The 24,262-nt window shown below is 36.2% G+C and overlaps 1 protein-coding gene across 1 annotated transcript in view; it reads left to right on the top strand.

Moving 5' to 3' along the window:
• LOC117933693 (ubiquitin carboxyl-terminal hydrolase 25) overlaps window positions 1-23,443 on the top strand; it is a 31,925-nt gene extending 8,482 nt beyond the window's left edge. Inside the window, exons 5-10 of the mRNA XM_034855180.1 lie at window positions 2,615-2,701; window positions 2,819-3,582; window positions 5,311-5,439; window positions 22,592-22,723; window positions 22,835-22,933; window positions 23,034-23,443. Coding sequence (XP_034711071.1) covers window positions 2,615-2,701; window positions 2,819-3,582; window positions 5,311-5,439; window positions 22,592-22,712 — 1,101 coding nt within the window. The 3' untranslated portion in view covers window positions 22,713-22,723; window positions 22,835-22,933; window positions 23,034-23,443. The remainder of the gene's footprint in view (window positions 1-2,614; window positions 2,702-2,818; window positions 3,583-5,310; window positions 5,440-22,591; window positions 22,724-22,834; window positions 22,934-23,033) is intronic.
• The last annotated feature ends 819 nt before the right edge of the window (window positions 23,444-24,262 follow it).

Genomic DNA, 24,262 nt, shown 5'->3' with positions numbered 1-24,262 from the left:
GGTGGAAGGGGGTAGGAGGTTCAAGTTGGAACGACGCTTGAATGGGGCAGGGAGGTTTTTACTTTGCTCTGTTGTGGTTGAAGGGGCGAAGAGATTCTCGTTGGTTTTCCTTGAAGGGAGGTTTTCATGATGGATGGTTGGTTTTGGTGGAGAAGCTGCATTCTTTAGGAGTTGTCCCCTCATTTGAGGCTAGGAGAGTGGGCTCCCTTGCTAGGGTAGGAGTGTCTTAAGGGAGGAGACAACCCTTGGGTCTTTTGCTGATGTTGTGAGGAAGGGTCGTGGAGTAGTAGGCGAAGCTATCTGGGTTTAGCTTGGAGAAAGTGAGGTGTGAGGCAGGGAGGATTCATTGTGTAGATGCTTGGTCGATTGGTTTGGTGAGGTTTCAGAGCAACCACCTCAATTATCCTCTTTGAAAACCTTTGCGACCACTCTTTGGTCTTTGAAGGGGAGGGGGTGGTTTGAAAATTTCAGGTTTTGGAGATACCTTGCTCTTGTTTTATTTTGAGGATCTTGTTGAGGCAGAAAGGGTGTTTGCAAGAGGTTTGCGAAGAGTTAAGGAGAGAATGTTGCACTTGGTAAGGTGGACTCCCAAGGTTGGATGCCTAGGTAAGGGGGGTCATGCCGAGGAGATGTGGGTGAGGGTGTTGGGTTTCCTGTTACACCTGTGGAGTTGGGTGGTGTTTAAGAAGATTTTGGATGAATGCTGAGGTTTTGTTGTTGTTGATGAAGGCATTGCTTTAATGTCTAATCTACATTGGGCTAGGATTTTGGTGCATCATGTTGGGAGAATTTTGCCCAGCTCACTACAAGTAGTAGTGGGCAACTCTAACTTCTCCTTACAATTGTGGTGGGAAACTTTGCTAAGCTTTTCGCTTATGGAGCCGAGAAGAAGAGCCCAACAAGCATGAAGATGGAGGTGGAGTGGAGTTTTCACACGTTGACAAAGGGAGTTGAAGAGGGTTGCAACCCTTGAGTCTTTTAGTCATTGTCAAGTTGCTTTGTTGCAAGTTTTGGGTGGCTAGTGAGGGTGCAATAGGCTATGATGCAAAAGCTAATGCTGGTGGGTTGACTTGCTGCAGGCCAAAGTTGGTAGGAGAGTGTATAGTTTCCATTGTAGCTAAAGCTGCTTGGGGGAGGGGGAATTCCTAGGTGGTGAAAAGATGAACATAACTAGCATGGGAGAAGGTGGTGTAGTTGGGTTGTGCTTCAATGTGGAGGTTGGTGGGGTGGTGCTTGGGCTGATAGGGGTTAGGATAGGCCCACCCAAAAGGCAGTGTTGAAACTGGGGTTGCCTCTACCTCTTCAGGTTTAAGTGAGAAGGGTCCACTAAGTTTGGGCCTGGCCTAAGTTTGTTCTAGGGGAAATGAGGGGGTGGCCTTAGAGGAGGATAGGCCTTTAAGTGAAGCTTCAAAAGGAGATGTGGGCTTATTAAGGCTTGCACTCTCTGTAGAGGGGAAAGTGAAGGCATAGGAGGGGTGCGTTCTTTGCGTGCCGGGGAGAAGAAATGGAATTTCAGTCGAGAGACGAGGGCAGGGCACAACATTGGCACAAGAGGCACTTGGAGTCGAGTCATCCTGTGGTTCTAATGTCCTTTTCCTAGTGACTGAGAGGTGTGAGGGGGGTAGTGAGCCTTGTCTAGTGGCATCATTAACATCTTGTCTAGGGTCGAGGATTTGGAACATCCAAGGGACTTTGGTTATACCCTAGAGGGGGAGGATTTTAATTGCCTTCCTAGTAGATTTGTCAAGTTTAGTAATTGTTTGGGGATGCCAATTGCGAGCTTTGAGAAGGAAATTTGTTCTCTTGTCAGAAGATTAGATTCAAGAAAAGGATGTGGGGTGAGGGTGTTAGGGGGTAAGAAAAGGTCTTCTTCCTGTTTCGAGAGGGAAATCTAAAAGCTAGAGTGTTCAGTTAATTATAATAGCTCTTTGTTCACTTCTAAGGGAAAGGGGAGTGGTGCCAGGGTTTGGTGGAAGGGGTTGCATTTGGAATCAGAGTTTTTCTATTGTTTAGCCTTTTAGTTAGGGTTGTTTTTGTTTCTCCTTCTGTTGGTTGGGGTTGCTTGTTGTTAGGGTGGTGGGTTTTTCTCCTCTTTTCCTTCTCTGGCTTGCTTTTAGGCCTAATTTGTATGCTCTGTGTTTACTTTTTTGTGCCTTCTTGCAAGCACCTTAACGTATTTCTTTTACCTATAAAAAACGGTGATTTATTATATTGTACAAATAATCTGATAAACTATGCCAATCTCAAACATTGGTTCATTAATAGTACCTTAATGACTTTGATTTGTGAATTTTCCATTGGTACATCCATAAAGGACTTGGGTTTGTAATTCTTTTAGATCTATCCTTTACATATATGCTTTCATGTTTGAATAAGGAGAAACACAATTTTTTTATATTTTTATTTTTTATCTTTTGTGTTATCAAATTTATGGCTGTTTTACTGCTTTTATTGTCATGCTTTTGTTTTTTACCTGCTAGAAATCCACTGCTTTGTTGTGAGAGAACTTCAGTTCCACTCTAGTTGCCAGGGCATTGCTATGGAATACTTGCTTGTTTGTTATTGTTTATGTATGGCTCATTACCTTGTTCTATTTTGGTACTGTCTTTGGCAGGATTCACATCCCGAGTATAACCTTTTTGCTACTATTGTGCATTCAGGCTACTCACCTGAGTCAGGACACTATTATGCATATATCAAGGTATCTCTTCACCTGTCCTGTTCTATTCTCTACTCTTGCTTTTGGTACTCAGGTTTGACAAAGCAGCTTTGTCATTTTTTTTTTCCCTGATTTTTGGTTCCACTTGTGTGTGTATAGGATGCAATGGGTCGCTGGTATTGCTGCAACGATTCTTATGTTTCACTTTCAACCCTGCAGGGGGTTTTGTCAGAGAAGGTTTACATTCTTTTCTTTTCTCGTACTAATGCAAGGATCTCACCCCCCAGCAAAGCTTTTGCGTCCCATAATGTGAAGAACCGAGATTGCAATGGCAACAATACATCTAAAAATCCAAGGACAGCTCTTCCAGTGAAAACAAGGCATACAAAACAAAATGTCGAACATTCCTCTGGAATGGATACTTCCACTATATCTAAGGTTGATAAGGTGCCTTCTAGCCTACAGATTAAATCGAATAGCTTTGAAAAAACTGTTTCCAAGAGGGTTCTTGCAACTGGTAATGGAAAACTTGATGTGCATAAGAATCAAATATTGGAAAAGAATGGGGATGTGGTGGAGAAAAGCGAGAAAGGTACGCCATCTTTAGCAAACAGCAATGGTTTTAGTATAAATAAAAGAGTTGATGCTGCTGATAGCGTGAATGGCTTTGTATCTGCAAATGAAAATGATAAACTTCAGAATATTAGTGGTAATTCGGGAAAAGTGGATTTGTATGAGGGTAATGTTGTGAAAAGCAGGATGACAGCAGAAGGAAGGTCTAACTTCCATGAAATGCATAATGGTGGTGTCAAATGTCCCCCTGGTGTTTCAGGGGTTAAGAGAAAATCACAGGACAAGGGTTCATGCATTTTACTTGCACAAGATGCTCATTCTCTGGCAAAAGTTGAAGAATTCAAAGATGGGTATGTTATGCCTGGCTTCAAATGCTTCTGAAGTGTTCCTTTCTGATTTATCTTCTGTTGAGTAGGATATAAGTGCAAACTGCACCTAAAGTTGCCCTAGTTATGCATCGACTTTGTTTTGCTAACATCTTCATAAAGCTTCAAAGCTACCATGCCTGTCTTATACGTGTATCCTACATTCTTGATTCTTATAATAGTTTCTCTAATTGAGGGTCATGGAATATGATCTGGTTGAAATTTTATAACTACTTCTATAATAGGGAAGTCTGTTTATGGTTGTATGACGTAGATTACTAAAATACAGATTCTGTTTTCTTAGTTGAAGTGACAAAGAGTGAACTTATTCTATACATTCAAAATTTGCCAACTTATGCACCACTCCACAGGATGAAACTACCCTTTAATCTCCCTGGTGAGGTACTAAAAATAGCTGAAGTGGGAGAGATGAGGGTGGATGATATATGTGGAGGAGCATGTGGCAATGTCTCTGGTATCCTTTGATTAAGGCTATCTATGTATGGTAATTCTGTTTATATATTCTCTTTCTGTTTCTTATTGTAAAAAAAAAAAAAAAGAAAAGAAAGGTTTTGTAGCATATGTAGGTTCATTTTCCTTCTATTTTAGCTTTGGGACAAAGATTGTTCTTTCTTGGTTTACCAAAGTCTTTAATTGTGTCTGATAAAAAAAAAAAAAGTTGTGTCCCCTCTATCTTTTCATTTCTGCTTGGGTTTATTTATTCTATGGTGTGACAAGTAAGTCTGTGTATCTGGATTGCACCTCCATTGGGGTCGATGAAGTTTTTGTGATGCTGTTTGGTAATTCCAAATACACTAGGTGGAAGAAGGTTTTCTGATGTCATTTTTTTTTTTTTTTTGTGTTCTAACTAATCCTCTCCAATATGCTGTCAAGGTGGAGTTGTTGGCTATGTTAATTGAACCAATGGAAATTTAAGTATGGGGATGTCAAATGTTGAGGTGTTGAAGGGGGTCTCATCAAGTGGTTACTAATTAGGCAACCTTGGTTTCCTCATTGCCTTCAGAGATGTGCACTTTCTTATGGGTGATCAATGATCTTATCTCCTCTTTAGGCTGTTCATATTTCTTCTGGAGTGCACATGTCAGTTTTGGAGGTTGACTTCTAGGCTAAATGATTAGATTTGTCCTTTGAAGTTCTTAAGAGAGCATTTCTACCTTCTTGAGAGGCATTTCGTCCCTTGTCAGCTGGTTTTTTATTGTTTTGGCCTAGGTTTTGGTTGTTAGTTTGGGCTTAGGATCTTTGTTGATTTTATATTGGGTTCTTTAACTTGTATGAAGCACTCAGTATTGTTTTTCTCATTAACAAGCTTGCTTTTAATGATATTCTCATTCCTTGTTTAAAAAAACTATTTAATGGATTTAATTTACTGAAGAAAATGTGAGTGGATAGCCTGATATTTCCTGTTATATTGGGGGTTTGCATTTTAACTGATGTCATATGTACTTCGATGGTTATTTCCACCTTATTATTTGTTAAGATATTATGAAGACCTTGCTTCTTTCATATCTATGATGCTATTTTATGAACTCAATGTCTCAGATTGTCTTGTCTGATAATTTATTTTACTTCTATGTATTGTCTCCTTGTGTTAGCTTTAAAACTGGTTACTCATTTTATCCTTCCAAAATAATTATTGTCCTCTCTGACTCTTAACATCTTTCTTTATATGTGTGTGTCTTGTGTATGTCTCAGTCTCAAGAAGGAAGCTTCTTTGGTTCTGAGATCTTGTGGTTGGACGGATAGGCTTTATATTTTCATGCATTCAAGGAAGAGGTTATGCGCTCAAAAATCAGGAGACCCTCCAAGCAGCAATGAATCAAAGTAAGTCTTTATAGGTTTTTACATTACATGTTTCTTTTATGAAATTTCTTTTTAGTTCAAAATTCAAATACATCTTTTCTTATGCAAAAGTTTTTGCATGGTATATAGCCTACATTTTTTATGGGATTGTATTTCAAATCAGGCTAATATTTGAAATTGATACAAGACCAAGATTGTTTTGAAATTCTATTTCTGTGGAACTAATCAATCATTCAAATTGCACGAAACTCATTGACACTACTAACATGCACTATATGCTTTTTAATAAATAATTTTCTAAATCTCAAATTTGGAATTTTAGTGTTATAACATGATATATCTCCTGTTTGGTATGAACTGTGGACATGAATCTTGTGATGCAGTTCCAGAAAAGGAAAAAGATTTGTGTGTGTGTGTGTGTGTGTGTTGTTTTTTGACAAGGATTGAAGTCAGCTATTCTTGAAGACCTGTCCAATACCACTATTATATTAGAAGCTGACCTTTATTGGATGATTATAATGCAAAAGATCCATGCTAAGTGCTACCTATGGTTGATTTGATTCCTAAAGGGAAATATAAAGTCCTGCATTAGTAGTTGTGTCCTTGGACCATGACATGTATGACATCTTTCCACATGCCTTGTAACATTTTGCCTGAAACTTGATCAAAAGTGATCTTTTTACACCAAGTTTATGCTCTTATCATGTTAAAAATGTTCCAAACCATTCTTGTTTAACAATTATCTTATCCCTTAAGAGAACAAGTTAAGACATTCTTTTGGTGCCCCCTTTTTTAAATACACTTTTATTTTACCTATCAAAAAGTTAAGATACAAAATCAAACACACTTGGAGAGAACCATTCCAGAAGCTATAGTTGCACTGGCTTTGAGCCATAACATGATGAAATGGAACTAAACTAGTTGTCTTTGTTCAAACCTCCATAATAATGGGCCTGGGTCTTTCTTCTATGGAGGCAAAAGAAAGTTACACAAATAGATGCACATGCTAAAAATGAGACTCTTGACACCAAAGAATTTCTTAATTACGGAAATAGAGATTTACAAAGGAAACCCTTGAATACAGATCAAAATCCTCAGAACATTCCAAAACAAACACAAGGGTCTAACCTTCCTTGTCAACAAAACTCACAATCTAATGGCAGGAAGACCTTAAACAGAATGAGGTAAATCCCAAGCAGCCTAAGCAATGCAAATAACAAAGACCATAAACCTGCCCATATGACCATAATTGATGAGAATATAATTTGCTGGTTCCTCTTTTTCTTCACATGAATAACACCTATTATCAAGAGGCTAACCTCTTTTCATGAGTTGATCTATAAACCACTTTTGCATTTCTTCCTAAACAAATAATCAAACCTTAGGATTGTAGAACTTCACAACTCCCTAGTCAGAGATGAGGCATAGGCTCCTGAAGACAAATATTTGCAGAAAGACTTCATAAAGAAGCAGCCTTTTTGTTGTTCCTTGACATCAACATATCCTTACTCTCTCCATGAGTTATGACTCAAGAATGACTATTAATTCCAACTCCCAATTATGATAACCCCTCACAAACCTTGAGTTCTAGTTACCATGGCCATCCTCTGGATACAACAAACCAATCACCAATCATATTTGTTGATTAAGTCCAGGAAGTGATTCAAAGTGGAGCTCCCAAATTTGTTTTGGAACCTTTGTTTACTTAAAGGCAAGGGCAAGACTGGAAGAGTTTATAGCTTCCCAAAGATCTTATCCTTGAGCAATTCTCTACCTGATAGATGACACTGACCTCCCTTCTCCACTCAATACCTGTCCATAATAACTTTCCTCCATAAATTGTTCTGCAACTATAAACCTCCACAACACATAACAAGTGGGGTTCAATTTAGCACCAATACATAACCCCTTTGGCCCTCTCCAGGTTCCTTCCCATCCCCAAATTTCTCACCACCTGTACAAACATCTCACTAAGTTTGGTTTCCTGTAAACATATCAGATCCGACTTCTTCCTCATCACTGATTTGATAGCCTTTCTTTTATTTGGATCATGAAGGCTTCTCACATTCTAAGAAAGAATATGCAAATTTCATTTAGAAATTGGAATCAAAGACTGATCGTTATCGCTCTTGTCTGCATCTCTATCTGACTTCCCTCATAATTGGAGTGAAATAATTTTCTTAATTCTCTTATCTCTTCTTGAACTGGCTTTCCATGGATTCAACTTCACAACCCAATCTTGAAAAGGAGGCTAATTTAGAGGACATTGGATGGGAAGATAATGGGATAGAAGAGTCATCAACATGGTGTTGATGGAAGTGATAAGAATTTGATTTTCAATGATGATTATGATGATGACGCCTAAAGTTCATCTAGGATTTTTGTCTTCTTGTATTTTGAACTGTTTGATGTTTGTAAAATTATGATATGGATTATGGGAGGATGTTTACCATTATGAGTAGTATTATTTAGTTAAATCCACAACACAAGAAATGAACTCTTATAAAGTGTTGATTGTAGAATGATAACAAGATAATGATGGTAATTATGATGTTTATTTATTTATTTTTTGATAGGTAAGCATTATGTTTATTTTGTTTTGGCAAACTAAAAGGAAAAAAAAAAATATCTTGCCTTGCTTCACATAGGCTATTTTTTTTTTTTTTTTTTTTGCATTGCCTTCTTTTATTTTATTTTTTTGTCTTTCACCTTGGGCAAATAAGGTTCTTATCACCTTCTCAATGCCTTTTATTGTTGACAACACTAGTAGTTGTAGACCTTTTCATTGTTCAATTTGCAAGCCACCTCAATCGTCTAGTTTCTAGAGTTAAACATTAGCAATGAGGATTATGACCAGGATCACAAACCAAGATCTTCACAAGTAGCTTATTTATGCAACTAACCAAGCTAATTAGCCTAAAATCTTTGATGTCCTCCACCTTCCCTTTCTGGGTACCAACAAAACAAACATGGTATTCAAACTCTGCCCAAAAGGTCCATCCAAATGAAAATCACTAAGGAAAGTCATCGCATTCCTTTACTGCCATTTTGCCAAAAAGCATTCGACAACTCATCTAGACTTGGAGCTTTATCCCATCCTAAGTTGCATATGACAACCAAAAACATTTCACTCAAATGCTCCTCAAGCCCTTTATCAATCTTGTCAATAGATTTGAAACCATCTCTCTTTATGCCAAGTAGTTTAACTACTAAAAGTAGTTTAAGACCCATAACTTAATGTTGGATACCTTTGAAAACCACTCCCCATCAACCTTGAACTTACTGGTGAAGTTGCCTCTATTATAAGTGGTGGCCTCTAGGCCTTCTTCTCCAAGCTTTCTCTAGGACAAAGGCAATAAAGCTAGCATTGGAAACTATTGTCTAGTGTATTGTTCTTGTGGGCATACCTAGCAATTCATTGCAAACATATTTATTATATGTTTTTGCAGGCTTTTCCTTGTTGCTTAAAAATACCCTGAGAGACATCCTTGATGCTCAGTTGACACAAGATTGTGTGTGTGTGTGTGTGTATGTGTATGGTAGCTAAACTGGAAAAGATTCAAAGGGACTTCCTTTGGGGAGGAGGGACTTTGGTTAACAAGCCCCATTTGGTGAATTGGTCGGTGGTTTGCTTGGAAAAACAGAAAAGGGCCTTAGGTTTAAGAAACCTTTTGATCCTCAACAAGGCTCTTTTGGGGAAATAGTCTTGGAGATTTGTGAGTGAAGGGAATCTTCTTTGGAAATGGGTAATTGTTGGTAAGTATGGGCAAGATGATGGGGATTGGTGCACAAAATAGGTGAGAGAGAGGTATGGAGTGGGGGTATGGAAGGCAATTGGGAATGGATGGGAGGCTTTCAAAGATAAAACTAGCTTTCATGTTGGCTCATGGAGTAAGGTGGAGTTTTGGATGGATAACTGGTGAGGGGATTTGCCTTTGAGGGATTCCTTCCTGAACCTTTATTCTATAGCCTCTATAAAAGATGCTTGGGTGGTTTGATGTTTGGGATGGTGGTAGTTGGGGTCCTAGGTTTATTAGATAACTGAATGACTGAGAGTTGGAGGAAGTAGATGCCTTTTTTGGGAGGTTGCATGATTACTCCATCTCTTTGGGTATTGATGTTATTATGATATGGTTGGAGACAAGGAATGACGACTTTTCAGTTAAGTCTTTCTACTCCTTAGCTAGTAGGAGAGCAAAGCCATTCCCTCGTAGTACAATTTGGAACTCCTGGGCTCCTAGAAGAGCTAGCTTTTTTGCTTGGGAAGTAACTTGGGCTAAGATATTGCTGCTTTATGCCTTTTTTGGTCCATTTGGAGGGAGAGAAATAGGAGAACCTTTGAGAATTGTGAAAGCTTGGACTAAGCGATTAAAAGTTTTTTTTTGTATCTTTTTTGGGATTGGATTAGATTGTATATTGAGGATGTTCTGTCTCTATTAGATTTTGTGAATTGGTTAGACTCTTCATAGGGTGGGGTTGCTCGTGTTTGTGTATTCACAACTTCTGGTTTTTTAGTTGCATTGTGTATGTGTGCACTTTTTAATTTTAATATAATCTACATTTACCTATCAATATATATATATATATATCCTATATGTGCCTATTAAACATAAAGCTATTGCATCATATAATTAGGATAGAGAACCTCCCTTTTTCAGAGTTAGAAATCTTGTAATGTTTGTTCAATTAAACTTAGATGTCATTTAGGACATTTGGGATTTGTAATGCTATATATATATATATATATATATATATATATATATATATATATATATATATATATATATATATATATATATATCATTAAACATTGTTATAATGTACTTATCTAGACCCTTGGTCTATAAAAAGAGATGCTCCTAACTTTGCATACTTGGTTATAATCCAGAAATGTGGTTAATTGACAGTAAACATTGAGTGGTATAAAAAAGTTCTAAGAACCACAATCCAAGAAGGGTAATCTTATTCTAAGCTTGTGTTTACTCTTCTATGTCATGCAATGAAATTAATCTTTATTTTCTTTTATTTTATTTTTTGCACTTCTTCTATGATCTTTTACTGTAATTTTATTTCTCATTTTTAAGTTAATCTTTATTTTATTTTATTTGTATTTCCTCTATTGTAGTTTTATTTCTGTGTCTTGATTTAATCATTATAGTTTATTCCTAAATTTTATGCCTCATGAGGGGGGAAAGAGTTTTTACCTCCATTTCTTACCTTTGAGGACTATGGTTGTAATATTGTACACTTAAACCTATGTCCACCCTTGAAAATCAAGCTTGCTTTTCTTGTAAGTTATTAAACTGATTGTGATATCTGACATTACTTTTATTTTATATTTTTGGCTCAAGTTAGTTATGCTAAAGTTGGTACTAGGTCTTAAGAGTTTGATATTTCAAGATGTATAACTCTTATGGTGCCAATATTTAGGTGATGATTGCATTTATTTATATTGAGTACCTCAAAATCACTTTTGCATAATTTTTATGACTAATGTGTTTAGTAAAATAAATAAAAATGAAACCATGCTTGAAACCTACAAGAAAAATGAAAAAAAAAAAAATTTATTATCATAACATTTACCTAAATAAAAAAAAGGTAAAATAAATAAAAATGATTGTTAAAGAATCCGAGTCACTTTGGCACCAGTTTTGAGAAGTACGTAAAATGTAGCCTTTTTAAAGTGATTTTCAAAGAATTAAATGTTTTATTTAAAATTTTTTATAGGTAAAAACAAATAGCATATATAAAAAGGAGGCACCAAATAAGTGTCCCGAAGTATACAAGAAGTATACATTGCCCACCAAGAGGCACAACCAATAGAGAGGGGAAGAAAACAAAAAACATCACCTGCCCTCATTTAAATCCTAGCCAATCAATAGAGCTAATTAGAGACAACAAGCCCTCATCCACAAACACCCTAGACCAAGACCACAAATTACAAATAAAAGAGTTTTTCATCCTTCGGATCAAAAGCTCCACATTATCAAGAACAATCATGTTCCTTTCTTTCCAAACTATCCAAAATTGTTGTCCGCAAATAATGTCTTTACATATTTATTGTTTTCTTCATCATTCAGCTTTATTCCTGAACCTTGTCCATTGAGATTTATGTTTTATATTACTCATTATAAAATAAAAAAGAAAAAAATATTTATAAATATGTTTACTTGAATTAAGTTAATATAGAAAAATGAGATTTTTTTAACAATAATAATAATAATAAGACCCTTATTCAAAGAATAAAATTCTGGGATTTGACCCTTATTATTATTGTTATAATAATAATATATATACTTAATGGAACTTCCCTCAATCCTTCCCAACCCCTTATCACTTGAAATAGGCCTCAAGAACTTGAAGATTATTGAATCCTTATACCAAGGATTTGGCTTTTGGTGAGGGAGGAGGGTTTCTTTGTGCTTTTCTGAATTCACTTCTGTATGCTTGTGTCTTTGTAGAGGTAATTCTTTTCCCAATGTTTTGATACCATGTTGTTTTGTCCCCAAAGTACCATGTATTTACATGAGACTGACTTTGATGTAGGATCTTGCAATTCCTAAAATTTAAAAAGAAATTTTGCACAATTAGGGATTTGATCCCCTTCCCAACAATTCTGCAGGGATTCTACAGTTATCTCCTAAGTTACAAAAGGAGTTTTGGATTTTTCACCCCCTTGGACTAGTTTCCTAGCTTTGTCATTGAATCTTATATGAATCAGCCCATATCCCCTTCCTTGAGTTCAACAAAACATCTCCTAAAATCAACATGAACCTTGTATTTTGATTGTTTAGTGCAAATTTGTACTTCAGCATGAAACTTCCCTCATGTGACTTGCAACAGCTTCCACTTTCTGCTATCAATCTTGCATTTGGCGGCAAAGGAAGTAAACAAATGGGCTTGGAGGCTTCAAGCTAGTTACAAGTTCAAAAGGACTGCACTCCATTGCCCATTTTATTGAACTGTCATAAGCAAATTCTCCCATGGTAAGTAATTGGTCCCAATGCTTAGTATGGTCACAATCTATGTTAACGATCATCAAGGTTACAATTAAGAACTTCAATTTGCCTATTTGTTTAGGTTTGGAATGATGAAGAGAGATTTAGTTTGGTATTAGGCCACCCCCATAGAATTTTCCAAAAATAGCTCATAGACTTTATATCCTTATTTGAAACAATAGTCTTAGACAAACAATATAAGCTAATGGCTTCTCGAAAAAAATATTTTAGCAAGTTTGCCAGTATCTGATGTCTTTGAACAAGGAATGAAAACCATCTTTGATTGTCGATCAACATCATGAATATGACATCATGACCTCTAAAGGTCTATGGTAGCCTAGGACATAGTTTATACTAAGGTCTTCCTAAGGGGCATGCAGAATAGGAAAAAGTATTGAGAAGAGTTGGCAATTACGATAATGACAGATGATCCTTGCAATATCTCGTTTTAAGCTAGGCCAATAGAAAGGAACTTCCAACATGGTGATTATTTTATGATGCCCAAAATGACCTTCTACCCCTTACATGTGTAGTTCTTGTACCATTTGTTCTCTAAGGGAAGCGTTATGCAAACACAACCGAGTTCCTTTGAAGAGAACCTCATGGATGCAGTTATATGTCCCTCTTCCCTGAGAACCCCTCTAATTCTCACATTAAAAGCATTTGTTGCTATTTCAAAAACTTTAGAATAGGTGACATACAAGTGTTTCCATCTCATCCTTTGTTTCACTTCTTTAAAGGCTTTGCTTGCTGCCAGTGTAGGAAGAGATGCCTTTCTTCATACAAGCAGTTATTGGAGCTGTAATTATGCTGAAATTTCTAATAATCTACTATAGAAAATGGAAACTACAAGCTTCATGCAAATTTTGAAGGTTGGGGCCTTTGAAGGATCAGTTTCCATACCCTAATAACAAAGCTAAAAAATATAACATGAGTCATAAACAAACTTTTCTTTTTAAAGTGTTGAACTACTTTTCCCTACCATTGCTTGTGGTATGTGTGAAATGCAATAGTATATCATCAAAATAAACAGCAAGAAATTGACTAATGAAGGTTTAAGAGTACTTGTGGTATGGCCCTCATAATGGTGCTCTATGCTTCAAAGAGACCAAATGGACATAAATATCCACTTATAAAGGCCATTCCTTGTTTCAAAAGTTTTCCACTCATCTTTGAGCCTTATCCTTGGTGGTAGCCACTTTCTTTGAGAAAATTGTAGGATCTGCTTCCTTATCCAACTTATCATGAAATCAATTACAACAAATCCCTTTGATCACGGGATTACCTAATTCTCTTCTACAAAATCACAACTTCCCTAATTCTATTCTTCCACACTCCCTCTCAAGCTAGTGATTAGATATTTTCCATTCCTAGCTTGGATACACCTACTTGAAACTTTGTACTGTCTAAACCTTTTGTGAGTATATTTGCTAGTTGACGATCAATAGATGTATAAGGAGTACATATCAATCCACTATCTAGTTTCTCTTTGATAAAATGCCTGTCAATTTATGTGTTTCATTCAATCACGTTGTACTAGATTATGTGCAATACTAATTGCAGATTTATTGTCATGGTAAAGTCTCATTGAACTATCCCATTCAATGTTCAAATCTTTCAAAATAATCTTCAACTATAGTAGTTCACAAACTCCTTAGGCCATTGCTCGAAATTCTATTTCTGCACTATACCTTGCTACCAAGCTATTTCTTCTCCATATTGCCAAATTTCCACCAAGAAAGGTGCAATACCCAGTAGTTGATCTTCTATCAACTACAGATCCAACATAATCTGCATCTATGTATGCTTCAAGTACTAATCTTGAGTTTCGTTTAAATATGATGCCCCTTTCCTGGAGGCCCTTTCCTGGAGACCCTTTAAGATAATGTAGTACTCGGTTAGCAGCTTGCAGATGAACCTTTTTTATATTGTGCATGAATAGACTAATCACACTCACCACATATGCTCTGATCTTGTGTGAGAGAAATAAGTGAGTCTTCCTACCAAACATTGATACATCTCTCTATCCAGCACAATATCTTCCTTAGTGTCTCCAAGCTTATGATTAGGGTCTATTGGTGTGTTTACTGGTTGACACGCCAACTTCCGTGCCAACTTCCTTGTTTCCTTGAGAAGGTATGTTACATATTTCTGTTGAGAAATAAAAATTCCCTGCTTAGTATGCGCAACCTCAATTCCTAGGAAGTATTTTAACCTTCCTAGTTCTTTATTCTCAAATTCCTTAGTCAAGCATTGTCTCAAAGTTTGCCTCTCTAGTTCATTGGTTCCCATCATGATGATGTCGTCTACGTATACCAAAAGAGCCGTAACTCCCCTTGAATGTGAATGCTTGATAAACAACGTATGATCTCTCTGACTTTGTTTGTATCCCATGTTTTTCATCATTTTTGCAAACCTTCCAAACGATACCCTTGGAGACTGTTTCAATCTGTATAAAGATTTCTTCAGTTTACACACCTTTTTTGTGGTTGGGTCACTGCTAAATCTAGGAAGGACTTCCATATAAATCTCTTTTTCTAGATTTCCCTTCAAAAATGCATTTTTGATATTGAATTGTTGTATATTCGGTTTTAATTTGTTGTTAGGGATAACAAAATTTTGACTGTGTTCATTTTGGCAATCGGCGCAAATGTCTCTAAATGGTCCACACCATATGTCTAAGTGTATCCTTTAGTCATCAGTCTTGCCTTGTACCTTTCTAATGTCCCATATGCTCTATACTTAACAATATAAACCCATTTACATCCCATTGGTTTTTTTCCTGCAAGCAAATCTACCATCTCCAAAGTTTTATGCTTCTCCAAGGCATCCATTTCTACATTTATGGCTTGTCTCCAATTTTCATTAGATAAAGCCTCAGATAGAGTGGTAAGAATATGAATATTGTTCAAATTTGTGAGAAAACTTCTATGGGATGAAGACAACTTTTCGAATGACACATGGGAAAATGGTTACAAAGGGTGTTTAGTGCATTCCTTCGTTCTCTTCTTGATGGCAATGGAGAGATTTTGATCAATAGATTTTTCAGACTGACTCGGTTTGTGAGGAAGGATGAGAAATTGTTTCATTTCCAAAAACTGGTTTAGATCCTTAGATTTGTATAAGTGTAGGAATTGCAACTTTCTTCCTTGAGTACACTTTGCCAATCATTCGATTCTTAGGAGTAGGCTCAAGTGGTGACGACTCGGGTTTAGAGAAGTGGGGTACGGATACTAGAGGTTCGGAGAACTAGGGTACGGGTATGGATATTGGATCAGACATTAGACCAGAGATTGTAGGAAGGTCAATGAGAAAGGGATCGATTAGATAAGAATCTTGATCCTGATTGGTCTAGATACTAGAGGTTCAGAGAATTGGGCTACGAGTATAGGTATTGGATCAGAGATTGTAGGAGGCTCAATGAGATAGGAATCTTGATCCTTGTCTTCCTTGATGGAAGTACCCCCCTTGAAGATAAGGAGCGGGAAAATAGGACTCACTCTCGTTGAATGTAACATTTGTTGAGACAAAATTTTTTTTGGATGGTGGATGGTAACACTTATACCTCTTTTGAGTTGAGGAATATCCTATAAAAATACATTTGACTGCTCTTAGATCCATTTTTCCCTTGTTTGGACTGTGAACATGCACAAAGGACACATCAAATATCTTAGGAATGAGATGGTTTATGGTCCTCATATTAGGATAAAATGATGAAAGTATATCATAGAACTTTTGAAACCTAAGACTCTAGAAGGTAATCGGTTTATGAGGTGTGGTGGTTAAGATGACTTCCCCCAAATAAGATTTAGGCACATGTTTTTGAAATAAAAAAGTTTGTGTTGTATTAAGAAGGTGGTCATTTTTCCTCTCAACAACTCCATTTTGCTATGGGGTGTTGACACATGATGACTCGTGAATTATTCCCTCATGTTGAAAGTATGAGGTTAGGATTTGATTGAAATAATCTCTAGCATTGTCGAACTGAAACCTCTTGATAGTGACACCAAACTGGTTTTTTACCATGTTATGAAAGTTTGGAAGAACCGAACTCACATAAGATATTTGTTTGAGTAAGAAAATCCAAGAGACCCTAGTACAATCATCGATAAAATACACAGACCAACGTGCCCCAATTACGTTAGGAACAAGGGAAGGGCCCTTGAAAATGTGAATCTCAATAATGGAATACACCTAGAGGGGGGGGGGGTGAATAGGTGTTTTATAACAATTTTGAAATTCTCCCAACAAATATTACCTAACCTTAGACTATCTTAATGTCAAGAAACTTTTCTTCCAACAACTTTTCAACAAATCATAACATCCACAAGCAAGAATGTATGCATCAACACTCTCCCAACAATTTATCAATGCAAAACACATGCAAATGCTTCAACACTCCTAAAAAATAAATCAAAATGTAGAGTGAGAGAAAGAGACAATGAACACCGGATTTTAACGTGGAAAACCTCCAAAGAGATCAAAAACCACGGGCCTATCACCGATTGAAAAACTCCACTATGAAGAATAAAAACTAAGTACAAAGTTTTACCTAGCTCAAGCCAACCAATCCTTCTCGGACTATTTGACTAGTACCTTCATTTTCAGCTTCTCCCTTCTTCTTTTAGAGCACACTTGGAGTCCGCACCAAGCTCAATCCCGGCGTCTTCTTGAATCCACACAAGAAGAAAATGGGTATGTACCCAAGCCCAAATAGAATGAGAGATTGAGATGTGAATGAAGGAATGAATCAACCCATTTATTGCTCAAGAAAATCCATTAAAAACTAGTTTGGAAAACATTAAGAGAAGTGGATTTTCTTTGCAATCAAAAACCCCAAATTAGGAAAACAAAAATGAGAAAATGAAGAACACTAGGAGTGTGGCTGCTCTCCCCACGTTTTCTGCAGTCTCTCTCTCCAGAAAATGAGAGAAGATTGGTTTTTAAAGTGTAAAAAGAAGCCCTTAATCTAATGGTTGAGATTTGATCAAAAAAACATTAGTTGGATCGATCCACCCCTGCACCTGGATCGATCCAGAAATAGGGAAATGAAAGCCTTGCACCAAAAACCATTTTTCCCAACTTTCTAACACATTTAAAGATTAAAAACTGGGTTGATTCACATCCAATCACTCCACACTCGGCTACATACCTCGACCTCTTAGTAAAGTCTTAGTCTTCAAAGTCAAGTAGTCCGAATAGGAATAAGAAAGCCGAGTTAGGGGACACTTAGGAATTTTGTTTGGAATTGCCAACTTAGCTGAACACTCACAACCCCAAATATCACTATGAATTAGATGAAATGGCTATGAACTTTTTTTATTATTATTGGTGGGGAAGGTTGAATGCTTGTGTTTGGCAAGTTCACATACATCACAATGGAAACTCTCAACATCTAATTTCCTAAATAAAGAAGGAAACACAATTTTAAGAGTTCTAAATAATGGATGTCCAAGTCTACGATGATGAAGCTAGATTTTTTCTTTATTGACAAGATCGTGCTCAGAAAGAAAAGATTAAGATGACTCACTTGATATTTCAAGGTAATATAGTCGGATTCGTTCCTCAGCAAGTCCAATCATCTTCTCCAAGTCTTGGTCTTGAAATACACAGTGAGTAGGGTAAAAAGTTACATTGCAACCTAAATCTTGTGTAAGCTTTTGTATAGAGACAAGATTAGTGGACAACTTGGGAATATGAAGCACATTTCTAAGTGTGAGTGTAGGACTAATGTGGACATCTCCTACACCTGCGATAGTGGTTAATGAACCATTGACTGTGGCTTTTTTCCTACTACTTGGACAAGGGTTATAGTTGTTAAATCGGTGTGATGAATGAGTCATGTGATTTGTGGCACTTGAATCTAAAACCCAAGAATTGGCAAAGGTTTCATCGAAGACTTTTAATCCAATGGAAATAAGAAACTTATCTGAAAGTGCCAATGAGTAGGTATTTGAAGATTTATTTCTTGAAGGTTTCTTAAGGGTTCCCAACAAAGCTCTTAATTTTTCATTCTCTTCCTGATTGAATCCACCTTGTTCTAGGGGTTTTTCTTCAATTGGTTACACAAAGGACAAGTTGGTTTGCCTATATCCCTTTGTTGCCCTCCATTGTAACCCCACTCTTTACTAGATGTGGTTGGCTTGCCATGAAGTTTCCAAAAAAATTTCTCCTGTGTATGTCTAGGCTTCTGGCAGTAAGTGCACTATAAGTTATCCTTGTTTTCATGGTTTGAAGCTCTTGATCGATCAGTCTTTTTGTTATCAACAATGCTAGCCTTTTTGATCACTCCCTTTGTTAGCAATCATAGCCAAGCCTACCATATTCGGGGTTCAAGTATGACACTTCTCCTACTTTCTTCTGCTCGAATAATAGAGATAGTTTCATTCAAAGTTGGAAGCTCTTTGCTTAGAATTTGAACTCTAATTTGATCAAACTCAACATTGAAACCAACTAAGAACTCATGACTTGATTTTTTTCGATATAATTCTTTAGGATTGCAGCATCCTCATGACATTTTGTCTCAATGCATCAATATTGATCAAGTTATTGCCGTAGGTTTTTTTAACATATTAGCAGACTCCATGACTGTCTTGTTTCCCTGTTTCGTTGCTCTAGTCTTGACTTTAATTTTGTACACTTGTGTTGAATCTAATGCCTTAAGAGTATGTCTGGTGAACTGTATCCCAGATGTCTCTAATAGTTGTTAAGAACATACAAGTGTCACTAATTTCAAGCGTCATTGAGTTCCACAACCATGCCATAATCATTGAGTCTTGCTCACCCCAAGCATCAAGTCAAGGGTCTCCTCTTCTTGGTTTAGTTCTCAGGAGATGACTTAATTTTCCTTTTCCTTTCAAAAAGGTCTGAACAAGTTGTGACCATTTTAAATAATTTTTTCCATTAAGCTTGTATGTTGCTAGAATATTCTACAATTTTCCTGTGTTGTGACTAGTAATCACTCCTTCAGATTGAGTGGTGATAGGGGTAGTCTTTGCTATCTCAAACTTTTTTTTTTTCTTCTTTTCTTTTCTTTTGGGAATATAAAATCTAAGAAGAGGGTAACTTAAAAAAAAACTTGTTACTGGAAATATAAAAGGCTCTTAGGTGGGGGGTAACCTACAAAAACCTCTTGTAGAGCTTATGGATGTGAGATGGAGACAGCCACAACAACGTGTTGGAGGTTTGACTCTCTTGGCGACCACAGAAGCAACATCGGGCCATGATTTTCGATGATATTGACAACATAGGAACGACTGAAGTCTTGATGAGGGCTCTGTTGCGCTTACAACGTGTTCGTGATCTTTGTTTGCAGCAATGGTGAGGGTCTGTTTTGCGATCAATGACGACGACAATGGTTTTTCGCCGACGCAAGGAGATTGACGACTTTTGGATGATGCAAAGATGAAGGCACTATGAGATGCTAAGGCTGAGGCTGTTCAACCTGTGCTTGTTGTGATGGCGTGAAGGCAACGGTGCGACCTTAGTGGCACAATGGTGAGGCGAGGCAAAGACGAGGGTAGCGGCACTGAAAAAGACCCGTGTTTCGCTTCGATACACTTGTTGCAGAAGGGGCCGTGATTTAAGTAAAACAAACCTTTGAAAGTCAACAATGAAGGTCGACATTGAACTCGACAATGAAGGCTGAAGAAAATTCTTCTTCCAATTTCATGAGCCTAGGGCTTTGATACCATGTAGAAGAGAGACGGAAGAAAAGGATGAAAAATTCTTTTTTTTTTTAATTAAAATTTTCTACAAAGACATATATACATACAAAAAATCCTAACACCTAAATCAGAAACTTTCCTAGCTCAATATAACAAATCCCTTTGATCACAGGATTACCTAATTCTCTTTTACAAAATCACAACTTCCCTAATTTCATTCTGCCACATCCTATGAAGCAAGTTAATTCCTAAAAGACAATTACTCTAGAAAAGGTTCTCTTTATGGAGTTCTTGCTTACGAATTCGGATAAGTTATATGAGTGGGTATTCCTGATCTTCAAATTAACTAATATGCCTAGCACATAAGTGAGTAATGGATGAGTTTTAATTGCCAATGTTGAAGAGTATGCACTTATAAGTTGTAAGAGCTAAGAGCCTAAAGGGGGAGGGGAGCTAAAGATTCTCATGGATAGTTTACACAACAGAATGATTTTGTAATGAATAAGGTTGGCTGTAGATCCTGAGCAGGCTGATTGTAGATAAACTTTTGATCTGAGAGGGGAATTCTGGGAGTCATTTGAATGGTTCTAAAGAAATAGAAACTAAAGGAATAAAAAAGTTCACAAAATGAAACTTAACTAAGGCTTAGCTTAAATAAAGGAATGGAATATCATTTAGAAATGAAAAGAAATAAAAATTTTCCAAATATAATATGAAGACTAAAAGAAATAGAAACTTCACAAAATAAAACTTAACAAAGGCTTAGCTTAACATAAAATTATGTAAGTTCCAAGAGTAACTTAAATCATCATTGGTGTCCAAATCAAGTCTTGGGCATTTGAACCAGCCTTTCCCTACTTGTAAATCTTCCAAGGATATTTCTAGCACCTTATATCTTACTAGTGAAATTCATAGGCTTGTACTAGTTATAATGAATTATTGGCAAAAGTATTGCATGTACATTTTAGTTGGAAATTGCCCAGGTCGGATTGAAGCCAGCAGATGACTTGCTAGATATTAAAGTTGAAGTAGATGATAGGATCTTATCTTTTGCAAGGAGTTTCAGTTTAAAAAGAGTTAATCTTGATTCTTGTTCCTAAGTGGAGTTGAGTTCTTCTCATGTCACTTTGATGCTGTGGGTATATCTTGGCTTTACAAATTCAAGTGGATGCCCCAATGTTTGAGCAAATCAGAAGTTGAAAATTTTGAGGTCCACAGTTTACTCATCTTTCTTCCAAAATTCTTTCCATCAACTAGATTTGGTGATGTAGGATAGTACCAAGTGATAGAAGCCATTTCTGGTTGCCCACAAGTACATCTTGATATATATTTTAGTATCTAGGCTTGCCTCCTCTATTCTTGCAGATTCTGCAGATTCTCTATCTTTGTTCCTCCAACCAACCTTTCATTTCTTTCATCTATGTCTTCCAGGGAGATAGTGCTGGTGGCCTTAGTGACTTGTATTTTATTTTCCTCTGAAGGCTCGATTACACTAAGCTCTTTTTTTTTTTGAACTTAAGTTTGAATTTTATTTTAGACTTCAGATTGTTTACTAGTCTTTGTTTCTAAACTCAGTACATTTTTAAGACAATTTTGTCTGAATAAAAAGTGAAAGTTCTACTTTTGTCTGGAATGGACATCATTTTTACAGATTTCAAACTTTTTACAAATGTCAAAAAGTTTATTTATCTTCATCCTCAAATACTCTTTGCAATGGCCTCATAGCCTTGCAAATGCATATCATACAAGGTTTTTCCTAGCATCAACTAATCAAAAGACGTGAATGACCTAACACTTTTGAGTTTACAATCTTACTCTGTTTGCACCCCAAATTTGGGGCATTTAAACAATTTCACAGTTTTCCCGTTTTGCTTTTTTGCCCATCAATAATCCATTGAATCTGTTGAAAAATATGTTTTACATGTTGATGCATCTTTGATATTGTAATACAGGTTGTTTCAGATAAAGAACTTAGCAGGCCTAAGCAAACCCTTTTGTTTAGTAAATGGTTTTATCATGTTCAAATGAATGAGTATAAAAATAAGCATCAACTGTTAATACAATATTCTCTTCATATTATGCATTTTCCAGTGTATTCTAATATTGCCATTCCTTTATTAGATGCTCGAAGGATGCATGCAAGACACTTGGAATGTAACACATGGGATTTGACTCTAGAAAGGAAGACACTAGTGTCTAGTTACAAAAATAAATGTTGGGAGTCGTATTCTTTTTTCCCTTTTCCTTTTCTTCTGAAAATTCTTAGAAATAGAGGTTGAGGGAGAAACCATTCAAATCAACATGGGATCTGATTTAATATTATCATATGGCTTGATATTTATTTGTTGATTTATTGATTTTTGGAGGTTCAAATTCTATTTTTGTTTGTAAAAAATGTTTTGCTTCATGGATTGTTTATTATCAACAACTACAAGATTCTAACTGTATTTTTTGTACTTGCATACATTAGAAACTCTAACTCATCTCTTTGCTATCTTTGTAATGCAGGAAGTCATTTATTGCTGATGCAAAACAATCTTTCATCTCACAAATTCCTGAGTCACTGAAAGAGAAGCTGATTGAACGTCTAAAATCATTCAGCCAGGAGAAACAAGTTTCAGGTCCTTGAACAAGAGCATGGTACTTGTGGAAGTAACCTCTGTTAATTTTCAGAATTTCAAATTTGGAACCCAAACAGTTCAGATTAGGAAGCTAGTTTTATAACATTATTATCATTGGTAATTTTTGCAGACTCTTGACATTTGTTGCTGCCAGGAGCTTGGTATATAATCTGTATTACTAGTAGATGTTTCAGTGACGGCGATATCTTCCATGGAACAGTAACTCTGGGTATGTTATATCCTGTATCTTCAAGCAAATGCTGGCTGTGACAGGAGATTGTTTCTGCATCATTTAATCCTTTGGTATGGTAATATTGCTTTACTTGTAGGTGCTTTACCAGCCAGGAATTGAGATCAAAAGCTGAGTCCAAATCTTGCCAGAAATTTTCCTTTGCAGTTGGTTTTGGCAGAGAAAAAGTCCAAATGAATTTTATTCATTTGTATGATATATCCTTTTTGGCAGTATTTTTAGCATTTATCCCAATTTTATGAGTACATCGCCAAATTTTCCTGCAGAATGTGGCCTGGTAGGATCTCGACAGTCATATGCCTTCCTTAGTTTTTCCATCTCAAGTAACTCCTCACTCTCACTCACTCTCTCTCTCTCTCTCTCTCTCTCTCTCTCTCTCTCTCTCTCTCTCTCTCTCCTCCGCTTACCAAATAAAGACTACATAACTTGTAGAAGTTCAGTATTTTAAAACTACCCAATAACTTCAAAAGCTATTCAAAGTCTGCAAAACATTTAAAGGTTGGTTTTAAAGAATTAAACCAATGATGGTTTCCATTATATGTTTTTTTAATTGTTTATAGTTCTCTCTGCTAGCGTAGGAAAGGAAACCACACAAAGAATAAAGACACCTCATAACTTGTTACAAGTTCAATAGTCTGAAACCATCCTAATAAATTCAAAAGCTATTGGAAGTGTGAAAAACATTTGAAGGTTGGCTTCAAAGAATTAAACCAATGATAATTTCCATTATATGTATTGTTAATTGTCTTTAAATTTCTCTCTGCTTGCGTAGGAAGGAAACCGCACAAAGAGAATAATAAAGACGCCAACTTGTACAAGTTCAATATTTTGAAACCACCTAATAAATGAAGTATGAAAAACATTCAAGGGTTTTTTAAAGAATTAAACCAATGATAGTTTCCATTATATATATTTTTAATTGTTTTTCTTGACATGAAAAAAATCTAATTGTTATTACATTAAAATAAAGAGATTATATTTTTATTGGTATTTATAAGTGTTACCTTAATTTATCTTCATTCATAATTCTATGCAAATAAATGAGTTACTTATAGAAAAAAAAAAGAAAAAAAATAGTTGGATAAAATTTCTATAATTTTATTATTATCTTTCAAGGAGAACTCTTGATACAAGGAATGAGATAATTGCACGAGTGGTGGTAGAATTCAAAATAATTTTGACTCCACAACTTCTTACAGTTGATCTATGAAAGTTTAAACCCTTTAAAGAAAATTCTTTAGAAAGCCCTATTTCTTAGGAGTTTGTTGAAATCATGGGTATACTCATATACTCATAATTGGTGTGATT

Source organism: Vitis riparia, chromosome 16 (assembly GCF_004353265.1).
Source record: "Vitis riparia cultivar Riparia Gloire de Montpellier isolate 1030 chromosome 16, EGFV_Vit.rip_1.0, whole genome shotgun sequence".
Classification (NCBI taxonomy): domain Eukaryota; kingdom Viridiplantae; phylum Streptophyta; class Magnoliopsida; order Vitales; family Vitaceae; genus Vitis; species Vitis riparia.
Note: the sequence above shows the minus strand (reverse complement) of the source record. Positions and strands in the feature narration are given on the sequence as shown.